This window comes from Equus caballus, chromosome 1, assembly GCF_041296265.1.
Source record: "Equus caballus isolate H_3958 breed thoroughbred chromosome 1, TB-T2T, whole genome shotgun sequence".
NCBI classification, from domain to species: Eukaryota; Metazoa; Chordata; class Mammalia; order Perissodactyla; family Equidae; genus Equus; species Equus caballus.
Window position 1 is genome coordinate 176,121,817 of NC_091684.1, and position 16,282 is coordinate 176,138,098.

A 16,282-nucleotide genomic window follows, 5' to 3' on the forward strand; every position below is an offset into this window, starting at 1 on the left:
ATACAAGAATTCCAAGGAGTAGTAGAATTAGGAATTGCAATCCAGGTCACAAATTGAAGTCAATGTCAGAAGAAGGCCAACTAAACAAATCAAGACCAGGTATAGGATTACTTAAGGCATTCACTTGCTTTTTTTTTTTCATGTGCCTTAGCAGAGATGATACATTGGAGGACTCATCAGGTATAAAAACACAGCATTCAGTTTGAATGATATATATGTACCTCCTTGGGATACTGTACAAATATCTAAGGGCATTCTATTTTGAAGGACAGCCTTTCTCATTAAAGACATTTCAATATCTAATAAGGCTATTCCTGCTTGACTATTCTTAAGGACTTCTGTGTGTGATGTGATATCCTCTAGCCCCAAAGAAGGAACAACTATAGCTAGCTGCCTAGTGGTTATACCAGTGAAAGACTGAATGAGCCTATCTGGCCTTAAAGAGAGGGAGATTGGCAACTGATGCTAGCTCAGTCTGAATCCTTCCCTGCATCCAAGGAAAACTCAAGGTGCAGTGTTTTAGCCATCCAGGCAGTAGCCAAGGCCAGAGATTTGTTCCATATAACCCTTGAGTTCCATTATGAGCCACCCGATAAATGCCCAGCGTTCAAGACCAGTCTGTTCCAAATCAGTCAATTTCTTCAAGTATGATAGTATTTTGAAATCTTAAATGGAACGATTATAAAATAGGTAGGCAGTTTAGGCATAACAAAGGTTTAAATGCAGAGATACAAGGTTGGGAATACAAGCCTGGGCTGGAATCTTGGTACAGCTATCTCCAACAGATGCCATCTTCTTCTCCTTCTAGTTGGGAGATATTTGTCTTGGTCAGTTGAAGCTGGGTATCAGGAATAGGAGTTGAAAGTGACTCAAGTGGAGAGGCCATTTTTTTTTTAATAATAAATATGAATCCATGAGTTTATGCCTTTTGATGTGCAGCACATGAATTTGTTAAAAGTACCTGGTATGGTCCGTTCCAACAGGGCTGCAAAGAGCCTTTTATTTAATGCCTCTTCTGATAAATAAATTCTCCAGGTTATGGTCCATGATCTTTAAGGTCTGGGAGCTCTGTGCAAAGAATCATCTACCAACCTTTCAGTTAAGCATCTCATTGGGATCCTGATAACAATGTAATATCTCTCTTAAGCAAAGTTGGTTCATATATTTCCTCATCTAATTGCATAGGCCGTCCAGTTATTATCTTGAAAGGAAACAGCCAATGCTTACCAAAGGGTGTAGATCTAAGATTGAAGAGCACTAGAGGACAAATAGATTTAATTTTACTAAAGCCATGACTCTTCTGAAGGAAAGTCCTCAACCCACTGTGAGAACATACCGATCATTACAAGATAATATTTATATCCTTGAGATGGTGGCATTTCGACAAAGTCTAATTGCCATACATCAAAGGGTACCTTAGGAAGAGGAAAGTGGTCTTGCGATCCATGAAATAGTTTCCCTAGATTATATTTTGGGCATATAGCACAACTAGTATAGGCTTTATGAGTCACTGTGGGAGAAAGTGTCCAAAAGTATTATTTTCCCCCTTTCTTCACCACCTTTATTTCTTTTCTTCCATGATGATTTCTTGAGCCTATAGAAGGAAACCTTTTACTGGGTTAGCAGAGTTAATAGAAAGTAGCAGGCATTCTTGAGGCTGGACAGCATACCCAGCTTGATAACATCCTTGCTTATCATTTAAGTAAGACTCATCTGTAAACCAATTAAGTAATAGAATGCAGTAGTCTATTCCCCTTGTGATGTTGGAAGCAAGGTAGCAAGGTTAAAATAGTAATGGTCTTTGCCTACACAATATAACCTAACAAGGTTTATCATCTTTACTTGACAACGCTTCCCATGCAATTTAGCACACCAAACAAGCCTAATTAGTATCCCCCCCTTTATAGGAAGACAGAACAAATTTCTTTGAGATGTCTCAGGGGCCCTCTGAAAATCTTCAGAGAAATTCTCTTCCTTCTTCCAGGTGAAAAGAAAGCCTTTATTCAGGATTTGAATATTTTTTAGGGGATGGAGGAGGAGCTTGTCAAAAAGATCAAAAGATTTTAAAACACTTGGTCAAACAGGATCAAGTGTCTGCTGATCGTGTCTGCTGTGAAACAGTCAAGGGCAAACAGAGCACATCCCTTTTGAGAGAGAAAGCCAAATTCTAATTTTTGTACCAGCTTACTTTTTATATTATTACTTAATTTTCTATTAGCTTTTTGCAACAAAACGTTCAATAAGACTATTTTGGGATGTTGAAGTTTTTGCTTTTTAAGTGTACTTTTTTTTTTTTGAGGAAGATTAGCCTTGAGCTAACTACTGCCAATCCTCCTCTTTTTGCTGAGGAAGACTGGCCCTGAGCTAAGATCCATGCCCATCTTCCTCTGCTTTATATGTGGGATGCCTACCACAGCATGGCTTTTGCCAAGCGGTGCCATGTCCGCACCCGGGATCCGAACTGGCAAACCCCGGGCCGCTGAGAAGAGGAATGTGGGAACTTAACCGCTGTGCCACTGGGCTGGCCCCTTAAGTGTACTTTAAAATGATCTTATCTAATCCAAATGTTCCTTCTAATGACCAATGTGATTCCCCTGAGGCTGGTGGCAGTTTGGTGCAACTCACATTTGTCTCTATCTCTGACCACAAAAAAGGGCACAACTACATTTTGTCTGACAATATTTCGGGACCCCTAACCTGACAATTATTAAGCCAAGACCTCAGGACATGAAACAAGCTTAGTAAGATTTTTTTTTTGCTGTTATTTGTAAATATTCACAGCTTCCAGAACCTTTAATTTGAGTGATTGTGCTGGAAATTGGCAAGCTCAACTCTTTAAAAACTTCTCTGTTACCTGGCTCTTAAAAAGGAGCCTCACAGTGGCCACTGTAATTTCAAATTATCTCGGTTTATCTTGCCAGGCGTTAACAGCTATCCTTATTTCATTAAGCACTTGCAAGTCACAGCATGAAGCCAGCGGATTTCGGAGGTGAGGCAGCCCGTTCGGGAACTGGTCGGCTTTTAGAAGCTTGATTTCCTGCTTTTCTTTTAGTTTTGTTTTGCTATAAAGTCTGAAAAATTCATAGGGACAGCGTAGTGGGTCAGAAATGTGTTGCTTATGTTACTCCCTAAAGAAATGTCATAAACACTCTCTTATGTGCCTCGGTTTCTCCCTCCAGCAGCCTAAAAACACCGTGGGGGCTCAGAGCTCAGGTGGACAACCCTCATATGAGCTTCCTGGGATGAGCCTGTAATTAATTACCGTGAGTGATGGTGGAGTTCCCTATGGGATGACTACCCGTTGTGAAGGTTTGACCCTCCAACACTCCTGCTAAGGTTCCCAGTCACCTGAGAATGCCTTTCAGCCAGGAGGGGCAATGTCCCTTTTCTTTGGAGTTCAACACATTGTCTCTCATTTCTCTATCAAGCAGTTTGTCCAGACTTTATATAAACAGAATTCTTTACAATTTAAAGCCAAATTCAAAAGGTCAGCCTGCCCCATTCACTCCAAAGTTCCCACTAGGCTCCCCCAGCCTAGGAAATTCCCCCTACGTTTCTCCTAGGAATTGTCCTCCTAGGTTCTTCTTACCTAGGGTATGTCCCGGTTCCCTGTAAGACACCTAGTCTTAAGGTTTGAAATAGCTCATATAAACTCTGGCATGTTGACTTAAAATAAGGAGGTCTGGGTTTCAGGAGAACTCACTAGGGTCAACTGAAGAATGCAGTGATCTGGGGGGCTCAATGGGCCCCTCTTGGTACCGAATGCTGGTTCAGTGTAGATTCCGGGTGGTCTCCAGTGGGTTTCTCTGAAATCCTGCTGACTACACCAAGAAATGTCGATGCAAATGATCCATAACCAACCTGTAAATCAAAATTGGGGTGAGTCTCTTATGAGCCAGAGTGAGGATTATAACCCAGGAAGGCCTTAGAAGGCATTCTGGAGAAGCATGGGTTTCAGTACAGTCTTATATCTTTTTAGAACAAAGAAGATACATTAAACACACCCAGGATACATTTTCAAAGAGGTATTCTGTTGCAAACTAGCAGGTCAACATGACCATGATGCCAGGAAAGGGACTTATCTGGGAGTTACAAATAGGGCGTTACCAGTAGGGCATAGGAGGTAAGGTATGCATTCTTATCTTAAGAGAGTGCAATCCTTACTTTAATGGATAAGCAGATGTACAATGTATGTTTGATAGGCCATAAGTCAGGCTTTCTGGTTCAAGCTGAATCAGTACTGAACTCGAATAGTTACCCCATATACCTCAATATGTGAAAATCTCTTGTCACTGGTGATTGGCTTAGAGAAGGTAAGAATTTTCTATGGCCCAAGGAGGAACATATTTTGGGGAAGAAGACTGTCTTTTTATAACGGGCAGCCTTCAGACTCAGCCCTCGCACGGGGCTCAGCACCACAGAAGTATGACTGAGAAATTATACAGCATAGGGTTTAGGGGGAAGGAGAGCTGGAGGAGGAAGGAGGAAGGACAGCCACAACTGACAGCAGAGGGCTGCCTGGAGCATGCTGTTGCGTGTGGAAAGTGGTTCAGTGAGTCAGTGAGACTTCAGTCACACTCGCTAGAGATCCATTTATTATGGCACCTCAGTCCCACTCCCCGCCCCATGGGAGTCCTGCCTCTGCCCCAGAAAAGGTGGTCAAGCAGAGAGGAAGGTCAGCATGACACCTGCTGTGAGAAACACTTCATTGTTCTCTTTATCCAGGGCAGGTAGTGTGAGACCTTCATGAAGACTGCTGGAGGGGTCCCGTTCTTTTGTCCATAGGAGCAAATACTCTGAGCCATGTTTTCACAGATGAGGGGGCCCCAGGAGTCTCCTGGGGACAGGGAAAGGAATGACTGAGCTGGCCTCTTCATGGTCCTGCCCTTCCTACCACCCGGGGGCTCAGTCGTCTCTATTATGGGCTGCCTGGGAGAGCAGGGCCAGGGCAGGCACTGTCACCTCCCTCATCTCAGGGCTCCAGCCTGGCTCTGACTGTTCCTTGCAGCTCCACCCAGGCCAAGATTTTCTCTCCAATCCTGAGGGAAATTTTGGTGAGAACCCTGCTGTGGGGTGACTGATCCTTCCTCAGCCTGCAGCCCTAATCTGCTCAGGCGAAAAAACTAAAGACTGGATTCGTGGTCCCAGGCTGCTCAAGCTGTAGGCTGAGGCATGATGATATGGTCACTCCCATCCCCGAGAGCTCCCCATTTGCTCTCTCCTAGGGCCTATCCAAGTGGATGCTAGAAACATTACCTTGAAGCTGTTCTTCATCATTTTTAGGTCCCCCACACAAATCTGGGTGGCCCTGCTGTAATAGCCGTGGAAGAGGAATTCACACTCCTGATCATTCTGCATGGTCAGCTCCACCTCTGCAGAGTGGTTGCTAAAGTGCCCATTGAATCTTGCCTCCAAGCCGGCCACACTACACACTTGTCCAGGCCACACCTGGGCTGTGCCCCTGGGCAGGCTGAGTGGCCACACAGCTGCAGTCTGCTTGGCCTTTCTCTCCAGCTGATGGGACGAGGTAAGAAAGTCCAGCTCAGCCACTGGCCTCCTGGGCCTGGACACAGGGATGGGGCCATGCTGTCTTCCCTCTCACCTGAGCCAATTGGGACCAGCTAGGTGGCCAGGATTGGAAGGAGGGAAGGGGACAGGTAACACAGAGAGGGGAAACAATCTGGACCTAGGACAGCAACAGCAGCAGGGAGGTTCCCTTACCTTTAGTAACATGATGTCATTGACGAAGTTCTTAGGATTATAGTCTGGGTGGCAGATGGCTTCTCTCACAGGGATGACCTGCTGGGTCCTCTCCTGCTCCTGAATGTTATGGGTCCCAAGGGTGACCATGATTGGGCTTCACAGAAAATAGAATGGGGATGTGGGGTGCATGGAATCACAAGAGATTCAGCCCTGGAGCCAAAATGGGCGGCTGACAGTGGAGCAGGGTCGGGGGAACCTAGGAGAAATCAAAACAACAGGAGGACTGGGCCCTGAGTGAGTCATTCCCCTGTGCTTCTCAATGACATTGAAGGTAGGTCATCTAGAAGCTTTCTCTAGCCCTCAGGCAATATTGTGAAAGTTCTCTGAGTTTGCATTTTGACCCTGATGCATGCTTTCATCCTCCACAGCTGCTTTATTTGGCCAGTGTGGTCTCTCTTCTCAACTGGGCCACTTGCTCTCACCTCTGGCCATCTGATCCCAAAGCTTCCCTGTCCTATTTCTCACTTTCCATGGACCAGTCATGCTCTCAGATGGCTCCTCTCATGAGCTCATTTGACCTTGAATTACCAGGAGCTGGGGGCACTCCCCTGGGCTGCAGGCACTGGGCAGAGGACAGGGGTCCCTCTAGGGGTCTCAGGAGGTGTCAGTTGTTGGTGGCCCCTCACCTTCCCCAGCAGTGAGCAGCAGTGAGAACAAAATCCTTTCTCAAGAGGACACTGCTGCACCTGTTCTTTTGGTCCTTAAGCAGAAACTGAACCAAGGCCTTGTAGGGGTGGGAGTGGGGCTTGGCCTCATGTCCTCCGATGATGTCCTCTGAAAGAAAACACTGGAAGATGGGCTATCTGGGAGCCATTGTGATCAGAAGGGAAGGCTCTGGAAGGTGGTGATTAAGGGTGGGGTCTACAGTGCCCTGCTGACACTGGGGAGAGTCCTCCCAGGTTCTCCTTGCAGCAGAATAACCTTTTCTGAATGTCAAGCCTCAGAACCCTCTGTGAGAAAAGGGAGGACAGTGCTTGTTGTCCCTGTCCTACTTCAGACCATGCATGGAGGAGATAAGAGCTGTCTTCATGATGGTGGAGCCCAGGGGATGGTGGACAGGGCTCCCCTGACGCCTTCTGTCTCAGTGAGTCTCCCAACCCCTCTGTGCCTCTGCTAATGTCCCAATTATGTCCCGTCCTTTATCAAATAATCAGCTTATGGAGATGGATTTTCTAAAATCCTCTTGTCCTAGGGTCTAACGCGGCCCAGGATCCCAGACAATCTTTGGCTGTGTGAATGAATGGCCTTCACTTAGGCTTAGAGTGAGGTTTGGTGCGGATAATGTTGGTGGGATTGAAGACTGTCATCATGTGGGGAGGGCACTCTGTGGAGCAACTGAAGGCCTGGTAAGGCGGGGGGAGGTGGGGCTGAAAATGGGGGTATCCGGGCCTCTGGCAGAGCCATGGCAACAGGGAAGCCCTGTTTGCAGTCATCCAGATTCTTCTGAGCTCAACTGCACCCTGTGCTCCTCTCCTGTGCAGGGGTTAGGGGGTGAGGGCACCAAGAAATGAAACTGGTTGTTAAGCTGAGTCCAGCGACAGGTCCTACTACTGCCGTTGGTTTGTTTGAGCTGTCCTTTCTTGGGTTAGAGTGAGGGATTTTAATTACTTGCCTTTTGTAGCTTCTCGTCCTCTGCCAATGCTTTTTTGTGAGCACCCACTTTCCAGGTGATGAGAGAAAGGCTCACACACTAAATCTTTTAGTGAACACCCTTCCTTCCTGCCATCCTTGCTGAGTGTCTGTGCAGCACTGGACATGTTAGTCTAGGTTTGGGATGGGATCTGGGGTCTAGAAAGTTCTTGGGTTCAAATTTTGGAAAATCCCTAGCTGTGCTTGTCAGAAGGGTCAGGAATACAGAGGGTTTTGTGAGTTGGGATGATGACTCTGAAGTGGCAATGGTCACTCACCTGTGCCAGCCTCATGAGCCAGAAGAAAGGCCAATAAGAGCAGGAGTGGCTGCATCTTTCCTGAAGGTCTGCCGGGGTCAGAACTGCTGGTGTTTCTTCTTTCCAGATATATTGTCCCTAAGGACAAGGCACGGGTATGACTCAGGATCTCACAGACCTCCTAGACCTGTGCTTCTTGTTGTCTTGTGTCATCTTCAGGCTGGCTTTTGGAAGTTCTCTGGCTTGGGGTAGGTGTCAGTCGCACTGTCACCAACCACACTTGCACTCCCAGTGCTGAGTCACAAAGTGAAAGCAAGAAGAGAGAAGGAGGTGAAGTCTGTTCTGCAGCCAGTAGCGGAGCTGAACCCCAGAAGGCCCTCAGCTCTTGGCTCTTTTTCCATCCTGATGAAGTCATGAATAATTATTTAGCAAGTTAGGTCCAGGGATGTGAGCAAGATGGCTCCTGCCCTTAAGAAGATGGAGGCTGGCTGGAGTGGACTGAGAATCTGTGGTTAGAGTAGAGGCTGGTAAGCGCTGTGGTGGGGTCTGCTTGGTGGTGAGAGATAGAGGCTGGACCTGCCTTAGGAGCCTGTAGAGTTGGACACACCCAAACACCCCAAATGGCAACCACACTTCCTCTCTGACCACAAGTCAAGCCTTGTATTTTGGAATATTTAAAACCCCTATTTATTTCTTTTTTAAACATTTTTATTGTGGTCTAAATAGTTTATAACACTGTGAAATTTCAGTTGTATGTTAAGATTTGTCAAACACCATATAAATGTGCCCCTGCTCCCCTTGTGCCCGCCCTTCCCCTCTTTCCTCCCAGTAACCACTAAATTGTTCTCTTTGTCCGTAAGTTTGTTTATATTCCACATAGGAGTGAAATTATTTGTTGTTTTTGTCTCTGGCGTATTTCACTTAACATGTTGCCCTTAAGGTCCATCCTTGTGGTTGTGAATGGGAAGTTTATGTCTTTTTTATGGCTGAGTATTATTCCATTGTATATATACAACACATCTTCTTTATCCTCTCATCAGTCGTTGGGCACTTGGGCTGCTTCCATGTCTTGGCTGTTGTGAATAATGCTGCAATGAACATAGGGCTGCATAAGTCTCTTTGTGTTGTTAATTTCAAGTTCTTTTGAAATCACCCAGGAGTGAGATAGCTGGGTCATATGGTAATTCTATTTTTAATTTTTTGAGAAATCTCCATACTGTTTTCCAAAGTGACTGTATCAGTTTGCATTCCCACCAGCAGGGGATGATGCTTCCCGTTCCCATACAACCTCTCCAACACTTATTAGCTGTTTTGAATTCTTTGTTGTTTAGGTTATGGATTTCTGTGCTTTCAGGTTTGTTTCTGGGTACTTGTCATTTTCCTTCTGGTCTGGAGCTTTAATATGCCTACTCATACTGCTTGATGGAGTAGATTTTTGCTTCCTCTGGTCGCAGCTGCTGAGTTCTGCCACAGGATGGGGATCAGGCGCTGTGTATTCTGGGCCTGGCGTGAGCAGGGTCTCCTCAGCTCCAGCCACTGACTGCTTTTCTCTCTGAGTTACTAATGGATGGCAGATCTGGAGCACCTGGAAGGGGAAGGGGTACTCTCCTTCCCCAGTGCTTCTCCCAGCCCCTGCTTGTCTCTCTGTAGAGAGCTCTGGGTGATTGCAGGACTGTGCACTTTCCCTTTCCCAGCCGCCGATGTCAAGCTCTTTGTACTGTGCTCTGGATGATTCTGGGGCTGGAGTACTGGGCAGGGGAATCTCTCTCACCTGCACACTTTACCCTCCCCAGCCACCACACTCTCCCTGCTGTGCTCCTCATGACTCTGGGGCTGCGCATTGCGCACCGCCCCCATCACCGCCAACCTCTCTGTGCCTTGCTCCAGGCGATCCTGGGGCTGGAGTGTGGACAGGGATGGGACACCGCTCCTCACCTACGCCCTTTCCCTGCTGCTACTACCATGTTCACTACACTGTGCTCCAGATGATTCTGGGGCTGGAGTACCGGGCGGGGATGGGGCGCCCTTTTCACCTGCGTACTCTCTGCCTCCACAGCCCATCTCTCTCCATGGAGCTCCTGTGGATGAGCTTCCACATCCCCAGAGGAATCAGCCTTCAGGCGTATGGCTGCATGGGTCTCCCAGACGTGTTTTGTGATGTGTATATGTCCTCTGTTGGTGTATGAATGTCCTTTACATTGTATCTTAGAGGGGAGAGTCCAAGGGAAGAGCTTACTCTGCCATGATGCTGAAGTCACTCTAGAAGCCCCTCTTTAAATGAAAATATTCTGTGACCAAGAGGGCTTCTCTTATCCCACAATTTTGAACAAAATCCAGACCTTGATATTCATTTGACAAAAACAAGCCATCATTGAGTCCATTGGAATTGAATGGCCTGATTGGTTTATTCTTGAGTCATGTAGCACTCCTGGCCCTGAGGTGGGGACTGTTCCACCCAAATCATAGTGTCTGTTTTCTGGGGAAGGGGTCTCCCTTGAGAAATGCTGGTCACTGTTGTCAGATGACCGGGAAATGGATGCCGATCATTCTAATAGTATACAGTAAGTATTCTCTGTCCAGGGTCCGGTGAACCATGGCTCTCATGTCCCTGGGCCCCAAAATTATAAGTGTTTGCCAATAGATTATCCCAATACTATCTCCAATATGATGACAGATGAAAGAATAATGGAAAAGAACTGATTATGAATTCTAAACAGGTCCATCTCAATTCTGTTAAAGCAGCAGTGTCTTATGAAAACAGAAAAATAGGGAAGGCAACCCTCTTAAGCATTAATGATGATGATCTCTGGGTGGTGGTATTCTCGGTAATTTTAATGTTCTTATTGATATATTCTGCAATTAACTGTCTTTCCATGATGACTATGTATTACCTTTATACTCAACATACCTTTTCCCATTGTCAAAGGACACTCATCAATGGCAAACATTCAGCAGACCATTTCTTTCTAGTCTAGCCTTCTCTAAGAGGAATGTTTTAAAAATGAGCTTACTTTATTGAATCCATTCTTATATAGAAGATTTAGAGATTCTTGAAAAACAGAAGAAAAATTTACTCAATTAGCTATAGGTTCTAGGACATTTTGGTGAATAAGGGAAGAATTAAGTATTTCTACTCTAGAGATGGAAGTTTATTAAGTCCCTGGCAGCCTCCCCTCTATCACCCTCTACCCACTGCATTTCTGGCCTCTGCCCCAGAGAAGATGGACGGATCAGACCTGGGGGCGATTTTATCCAGGGCAGAGAGCTCGAGGTCCTGATGTAGACTTGTAGATATTTCCCATTCTTTTTTCCAAAGGAGACAATGCCCTGGGCCATGTTGTCACACACGAGGTGGCCCCCAGGGTCACCCTGTGGCCATAGGAGGAGAGACTGAGCTGGGCCTTCTCCTCGTCCTCCTCTCCCTGCTGCCTTGCGGTTGAGTGGTCTCTGTTTTGGGGCTGTGAGTGAGATCTGGGCCAGGACAGCTTTTGTGGCCCTCCTCGGTCCTTGGGCTCCAGCTGAGCCCTGACAATTCCCCTCCTCTCCTCCCCAAGGAAGACTCTGCTGATAAGTGGCTGTGGGACAGTCTGCTATCCCCCCAGAGTAACATAACCAGAGACTGAGTTGGTGACAAAGCTGAGTATATAGGGATATAGCTAGTTCCCACTGCCCCAGGTCTTCTCATAGCTTGGCTGTACCCAAGGCTGGGCATGGACGATAGTGGGGATCTCATCTTAAAAAGAGTCTTCCTCTTTGTTGGGTCCCCCACATATATCTGGGTAGCAGTGTTGTGATGGTCTTGGTAGCGAGAGATGCATTGCTTGTCTCTTTGGACTGCAAGCTATACCTCATGCAGTTTTCCAGCTGAGAGAATACTCTCACCAAGGTGCTCCCTGTCAGCCACACTGCACACCGTCCCTGGCTTTGCCAGCTCTCTCCTCCTAGGCAGCCTGAGGGGGCTCACAGAGGCAGTCAGGTTGGCCTTCCTCTTCAAGCTGAAGGCAGAGGAAAGGAATTCATAAGGACTCCAGGAGTTGCCTTCTCTACAGCCCTGAGACAAGTGAAGGGGTCATACTTGGAAAGAGGGACAGGCATGAGGTTGTGGGGGATGCAAAATCCTCAGGATTAAAGTGTGCAAGAACCAGTGGAGTCACATGCCCTACCCTTAGAAACGCAGTGTCATTACACAAATTCTTAGGATTGTCGTCTGGGTGGGGGATGGCTCTTCTCACAGGGATGACCTGCTGGGTCCCTTCCTGCTCCTGCATGTTGTGGAACCTCAGGGTGAAGTAGACTGAGCACAGAGAGCAGAGAGGGAGGTAGATGCACAGGAGATGCACCCCAGGAGCCGTGAAGGAAGGAGGACAGCTTGGGACAGGGCAGGACTGGAGTGGAGATGAATTACAGGGGATGGGGCCCTGGGGCTGAGCATCTCCGTGTCCTCTGCTTCTTGGCAACCTGGGCCGAGTGGCGGTTCCTGGAGCAGACTCCAAGTGCTCAGTCAGATGCAGAGCTTACCTGTCTCTAAGCAAAATCATGAATTTGTCCCCCGTGTGCTCTGGGCATGGAGCCCGACCATAGTCTCCTTCCAATGCCACCTTCGATCAGCCTCTCTCTTCAACAGGCCCCTTGCACTGACCTGTCCTCTGAAGGGCTCTTCTGTGTTACTGGGTGGTCCAGCTCTGCAGCCCCTGAGAAGGCAGTTCTCTGTGAGGTGTCTCCAGATGGGTGGGGCCACACGCTGCTTCTCACCTTCCGCAGTAGGGAGCTGCTGTCAGCACAAAGTCCTCACGCACAAGGAAACTCTCACAGCTTTTTCTTTTCTTTGGAGTCTGGATCAGAAGAAATGCCAGATAAGGACAAGAATAAGGATTGCCCTCATGGCCCCGGATGATTTTCCCTGAAAGAACAATTCTACACTGCTTGCTGTGCTCATGGAGTCACAGGCTGGAGCAGGGAGATGGGGACAAAGGAGACCAGGGTGGAAGGAGTTGGGGTGGCAGGTAGGGGAGTCTGTAGTAGCCAGAAGCAACCAAGAAGGGGGTCCTGTGGGTTCCTGGGGCAGAAACCCTGGCTTTCCTGGTGACCCACCAGACTTAGCTTTTCTCTCTGACAAAGAGAAGTGCAGTCCTTGTTCCTTAATTCTTGCTGCACACGTGTTGGCAGACAGGACTGGTGTTTGGAACAAGCTATGAAGGACCGGTGGATCCTGGAAAATCCATTCCCTGATGTTCTCTGGGTTTTCCAGACCTCACTGGGCTGCTGGTCTGTAATATTTGGAACATGAGCTCAAGATTTTGGGCTGTGTTTGCTCTGTATCTGCTTGAGCCTGACACATAGTAGATGCCCAGTAAATGTCTTCGCTGCCTCAAGAAGTGGCTCCCAGTAAGCCTCTGGAGGAGGGTAGTTTGGAGCAGTGCTGGTAGGGTTCTGAGCAGCAGGCAAGAAGGAGCCTGACAAAGCTGTTGCGCCCGTTGACTGAAAAATTACCAGAGAGAACTTGAGAGTGAACTGGATGCCACCAACTCTGGGATCAACTGGATCCTCAGCTTCTTTCCCAGGCAGCATGGGAATGACAAAGCTTGGAGAAGGGGTGGAAATTTAGGATATGTTTTAGGACATTAGTTAGAAAGCTAGTGGGTCTTACTTTGATTTCGGAAGCCAGCTCCTTTCTCCAAGCTTCCCTTTCCCAGCAAATTATTTCTCATTCCTAGCTTCCAACCTTTTTCCAGGTGCCTTTGTAAAAGAACCCACTTTTAAGATGATAGGGGTATGGCTTGGGGAGGAAAAGCGCCCATTGGCTCTTGTGGAGAACAGTGTTCTGCCCTGCCACTTCCGCTGTTTTTATCTTGCATCAGATTTGCTGGTCTTTGAGGGAGGTTGGGCGTGGAAGTCAGAAAGTTCCTGGGATGGGCCAGCACCAGGATGTGTCTGAGTGTAGCATCTGAGCTGGGCTGTGCCAGTGTGGGATGAGGCTGGACCTCTGTTGGTGGGGACAGTCACTCACCTGTCTCTCCCTTGGGAGACAGAAGAAAGGCCACCAGGAGCGGTAGTGGCTACATGTCTCTAGGAAGGCTGTCCAGGTCACAGCGCTGGTGCTTCCTTCTTGTCGTCTAACAACAAGTGTGTCCTCAGTGTTGTGGCTGTTGTCACATAAGGTTCCCTCTGAATGCCTCACATTGCTGTCTGATCAAGTCCTTAGGCCTGAATGGCGCAAGAACTTGACAGTCACCACATGAGCACTTGTAGCTCTTGTCTCAGTGCTGACCAACCCCACAGAAAGCAGGAACTGCTGGCCACACGTGGGGTGGTTGGAGATGTTGATCAGCCACTAGCAGGTCCCTAAGCCCCAGCAACCTGAGTCTTGTGATGATAGATCCAACACTATCTTCATTTCCTTGGCTCTCATTAGACGTCATTGTTGAGGATGATCATTTATGGAGGCCCCTTTCTGTGTGAGACTAGTGGTATTGAGATGAGATTCTTTGTTTCTGGGGGAGGGGACAAAACCATTACAGATCAGACAATGGTGAGGATGATGGTTACATGGATGGACAGAAGGTGCGGCCCTTGCTGAAGAGGGCTTGTTCTACTTACTAAAGAACTGAGTGGTTTAAAACAACAACGACATTGATTTTGCCCATGAATCTGCATTTTGGTCAGGTTTTAGGGTAGATAGGTCCCCTCTGCTCCCCGTGGTGTCAGGGGAGGCCTGAAGCTGGAGGCCAGGATCACTTGAAGGCTCGCTCACACATGCCCAGTGGTTGGTGCTGGCTTTCCGCTAGGCATGTCGCTTCCTCTCCATGAGGGCCTCTCAAGTAGTCTCTGTGCATGGGATTGTTGGGTCTTCCTCGCAACATGATGGTTGGCTTTCCCAGAGTGAGCATCTATCAAAAAGTGAGCCAGGCAGAAGCTGTGTTTTTTATCACCTAGACTTTGAAGTCATAATGCGTCCATTCTACCATATTTCACTGGTTTGGGCAATCAAAACCCAGCCCAGCCCCCAATTAAAAAGGAAAGGTCTCAAACTCCACCTGTGAGTGGGAGGAGTGTTGCAGTCCTGCAAGAAGAGCCTGTGGGATGGGAGATACACAGAGGCCATCCCAGCAAAGCACAATCTGCCACAATGCTCTAGGTGCCTGTAGAGTTGGTCAGAGGTTCTGATCTGTCTAAGCCCAGGTCACAGCCTTTGATTGGCTGGAGTCTGTTCTGTCCAAATCCTGTGTCCTGGAAATGGAAGATGGTTGGTTCTCCCCTAAGTTATTCTCCTTAGTGAATTACTGATACCACGTGAAGTGGGAACGGATCCCAGAGAGTCAATGTAGTATTCTCACACCACTGCCCAGAGAACGGCATTTCTGATATCCCAGTACGATTTGCTAATCGAGTTATCTTGATTATCTCCCCATAGTTGAAAAAGAGGAGAGAGGCATAGAATTGAAAATACTGTTGGTTCTAAACATGTTGATCTCAATTCTCTTAAAAACCAATAGAACCTTACTTAGTTAAAGAAACAAAACACAATGTCAGTGGTGAGTCTGGCAGGGGAGCCACAGTAAACCAGAGCGAGGTTTCCAAGCCGTGCCTGTGTGGGGTGGGCAAGGTGCTCATGCCAGGCCTCCCTCCTGTGTGGACACCCTCCTCACCTCACGTTGGCTCGGACACCCTGCACTGGGCAGCACAGCTTGGGGCGTCAGACTACTTGTGAGGTGAGAATGGCAGCCCAGTGCAGGGAGTGGATGCCCAAGTGGGGTGAGCAGGGTGTTCACACTAGGGGCTGGCCTAGTAGGTGGTGTCAGAGCTCAAGTGGGGAGACAGGGGCCTCTACAGGGGGGCAGGCTGGTGCAGTTTGTCAGAGCAGGCTGATTAGGGTGAGGTGGGCTTTGGCACGAAGGGGCTGCTGATGTGGAATGCCAGAGCCTACATGGAGGAAGGTGGGGGACCTACTTAGGGCAAGATCGGGATGAGGGAGATTTGTTATGTAAATCTCTGTGGGGATTAATCAAATAAGTAAACATATGAAGGCTAATGATTAGATGTCTAAAGATTAGATGGTATTGATGGTATCATGTTATGTTAGTTTCCTGGGTTTGATGGCTGGATTATGGTTATAGAAGAGTGTCCTTGTTTGTAGGAATTACACACTAAAGTACTTGGGAAGTGACAGAGTGCCATGTCAGTAACTTTACCCTCTAATGGCTCAAGAAAACAAAAGTTCTTTGTATTGTACTTGCTGCTTCTGTGTAAATTTGAGATTATTTTAAAATTAGGAGGAAATCCATAGCTTTCACATATACAACCAACCATCAGTTTGAAGATAATGAAAAGAAAGTGAATTGAAAATCTGTTAGTAGCAACAACAAAACCAAGGTCCTAGGAAAAGCTTAATCATAATTGTGAAAAATTTATTTGAGGAAAACTTTTAAATACTCCTAAAAACACAAAAATAGATTCGAGTTATAGAAAGATAGTCTTAGTTCTCAGGATAGATTTACACCAAAAGGCTGTAATTGCTGCCCAAACTAATATATAAATTTAATGTGATTCAAATAAAAATAACATCTTTTTTCCTGGTGTTACACAAGTTCTCGACAACTTCTAAAAATTTATATGGAAAATAAGCAAGCAAGATT

General features: G+C 47.2%; 1 protein-coding gene across 3 annotated transcripts; it reads right to left on the minus strand.

Annotated features, from left to right (window-relative positions):
- Positions 1 to 4,587: 4,587 nt before the first annotated feature.
- On the minus strand, positions 4,588 to 7,725 carry LOC111772489 (granzyme H-like). 3 transcript variants are annotated; one of them, XM_023636134.2, is made up of 6 exons: positions 7,671 to 7,725; positions 6,390 to 6,537; positions 5,722 to 5,857; positions 5,449 to 5,514; position 5,063; positions 4,588 to 4,837 (listed from the first exon to the last, which is right to left on the minus strand). In XM_023636134.2, the coding sequence occupies exons 1-6, from the start codon at positions 7,723 to 7,725 to the stop codon at positions 4,677 to 4,679; spliced, it is 567 nt and encodes a 188-aa protein (XP_023491902.1). In that variant the 3' UTR covers positions 4,588 to 4,676. The 3 variants fall into 3 exon arrangements, with proteins under 3 accessions (XP_023491902.1, XP_070091844.1, XP_023491912.1); XM_070235743.1 differs by having other exon boundaries at positions 5,257 to 5,514; XM_023636144.2 differs by lacking the exon at positions 5,449 to 5,514.
- Positions 7,726 to 16,282: the final 8,557 nt, after the last annotated feature.

What these genes read in the sequence shown, in the direction of transcription:
- LOC111772489 (XM_070235743.1), bottom strand. Translation starts at nt 7,725, where the DNA reads ATGCAGCCACTCCTGCTCTTATTGGCCTTTCTTCTGGCTCATGAGGCT. An exon ending in GGCTCATGAGGCTGGCACAG is followed by an intron (nt 6,538 to 7,670) that starts GTGAGTGACCAT and finishes GTTTTCTTTCAG; the next exon opens with AGGACATCATCGGAGGACAT. An exon ending in GCTGCTCACTGCTGGGGAAG is followed by an intron (nt 5,858 to 6,389) that starts GTGAGGGGCCAC and finishes TTTTCTGTGAAG; the next exon opens with CCCAATCATGGTCACCCTTG.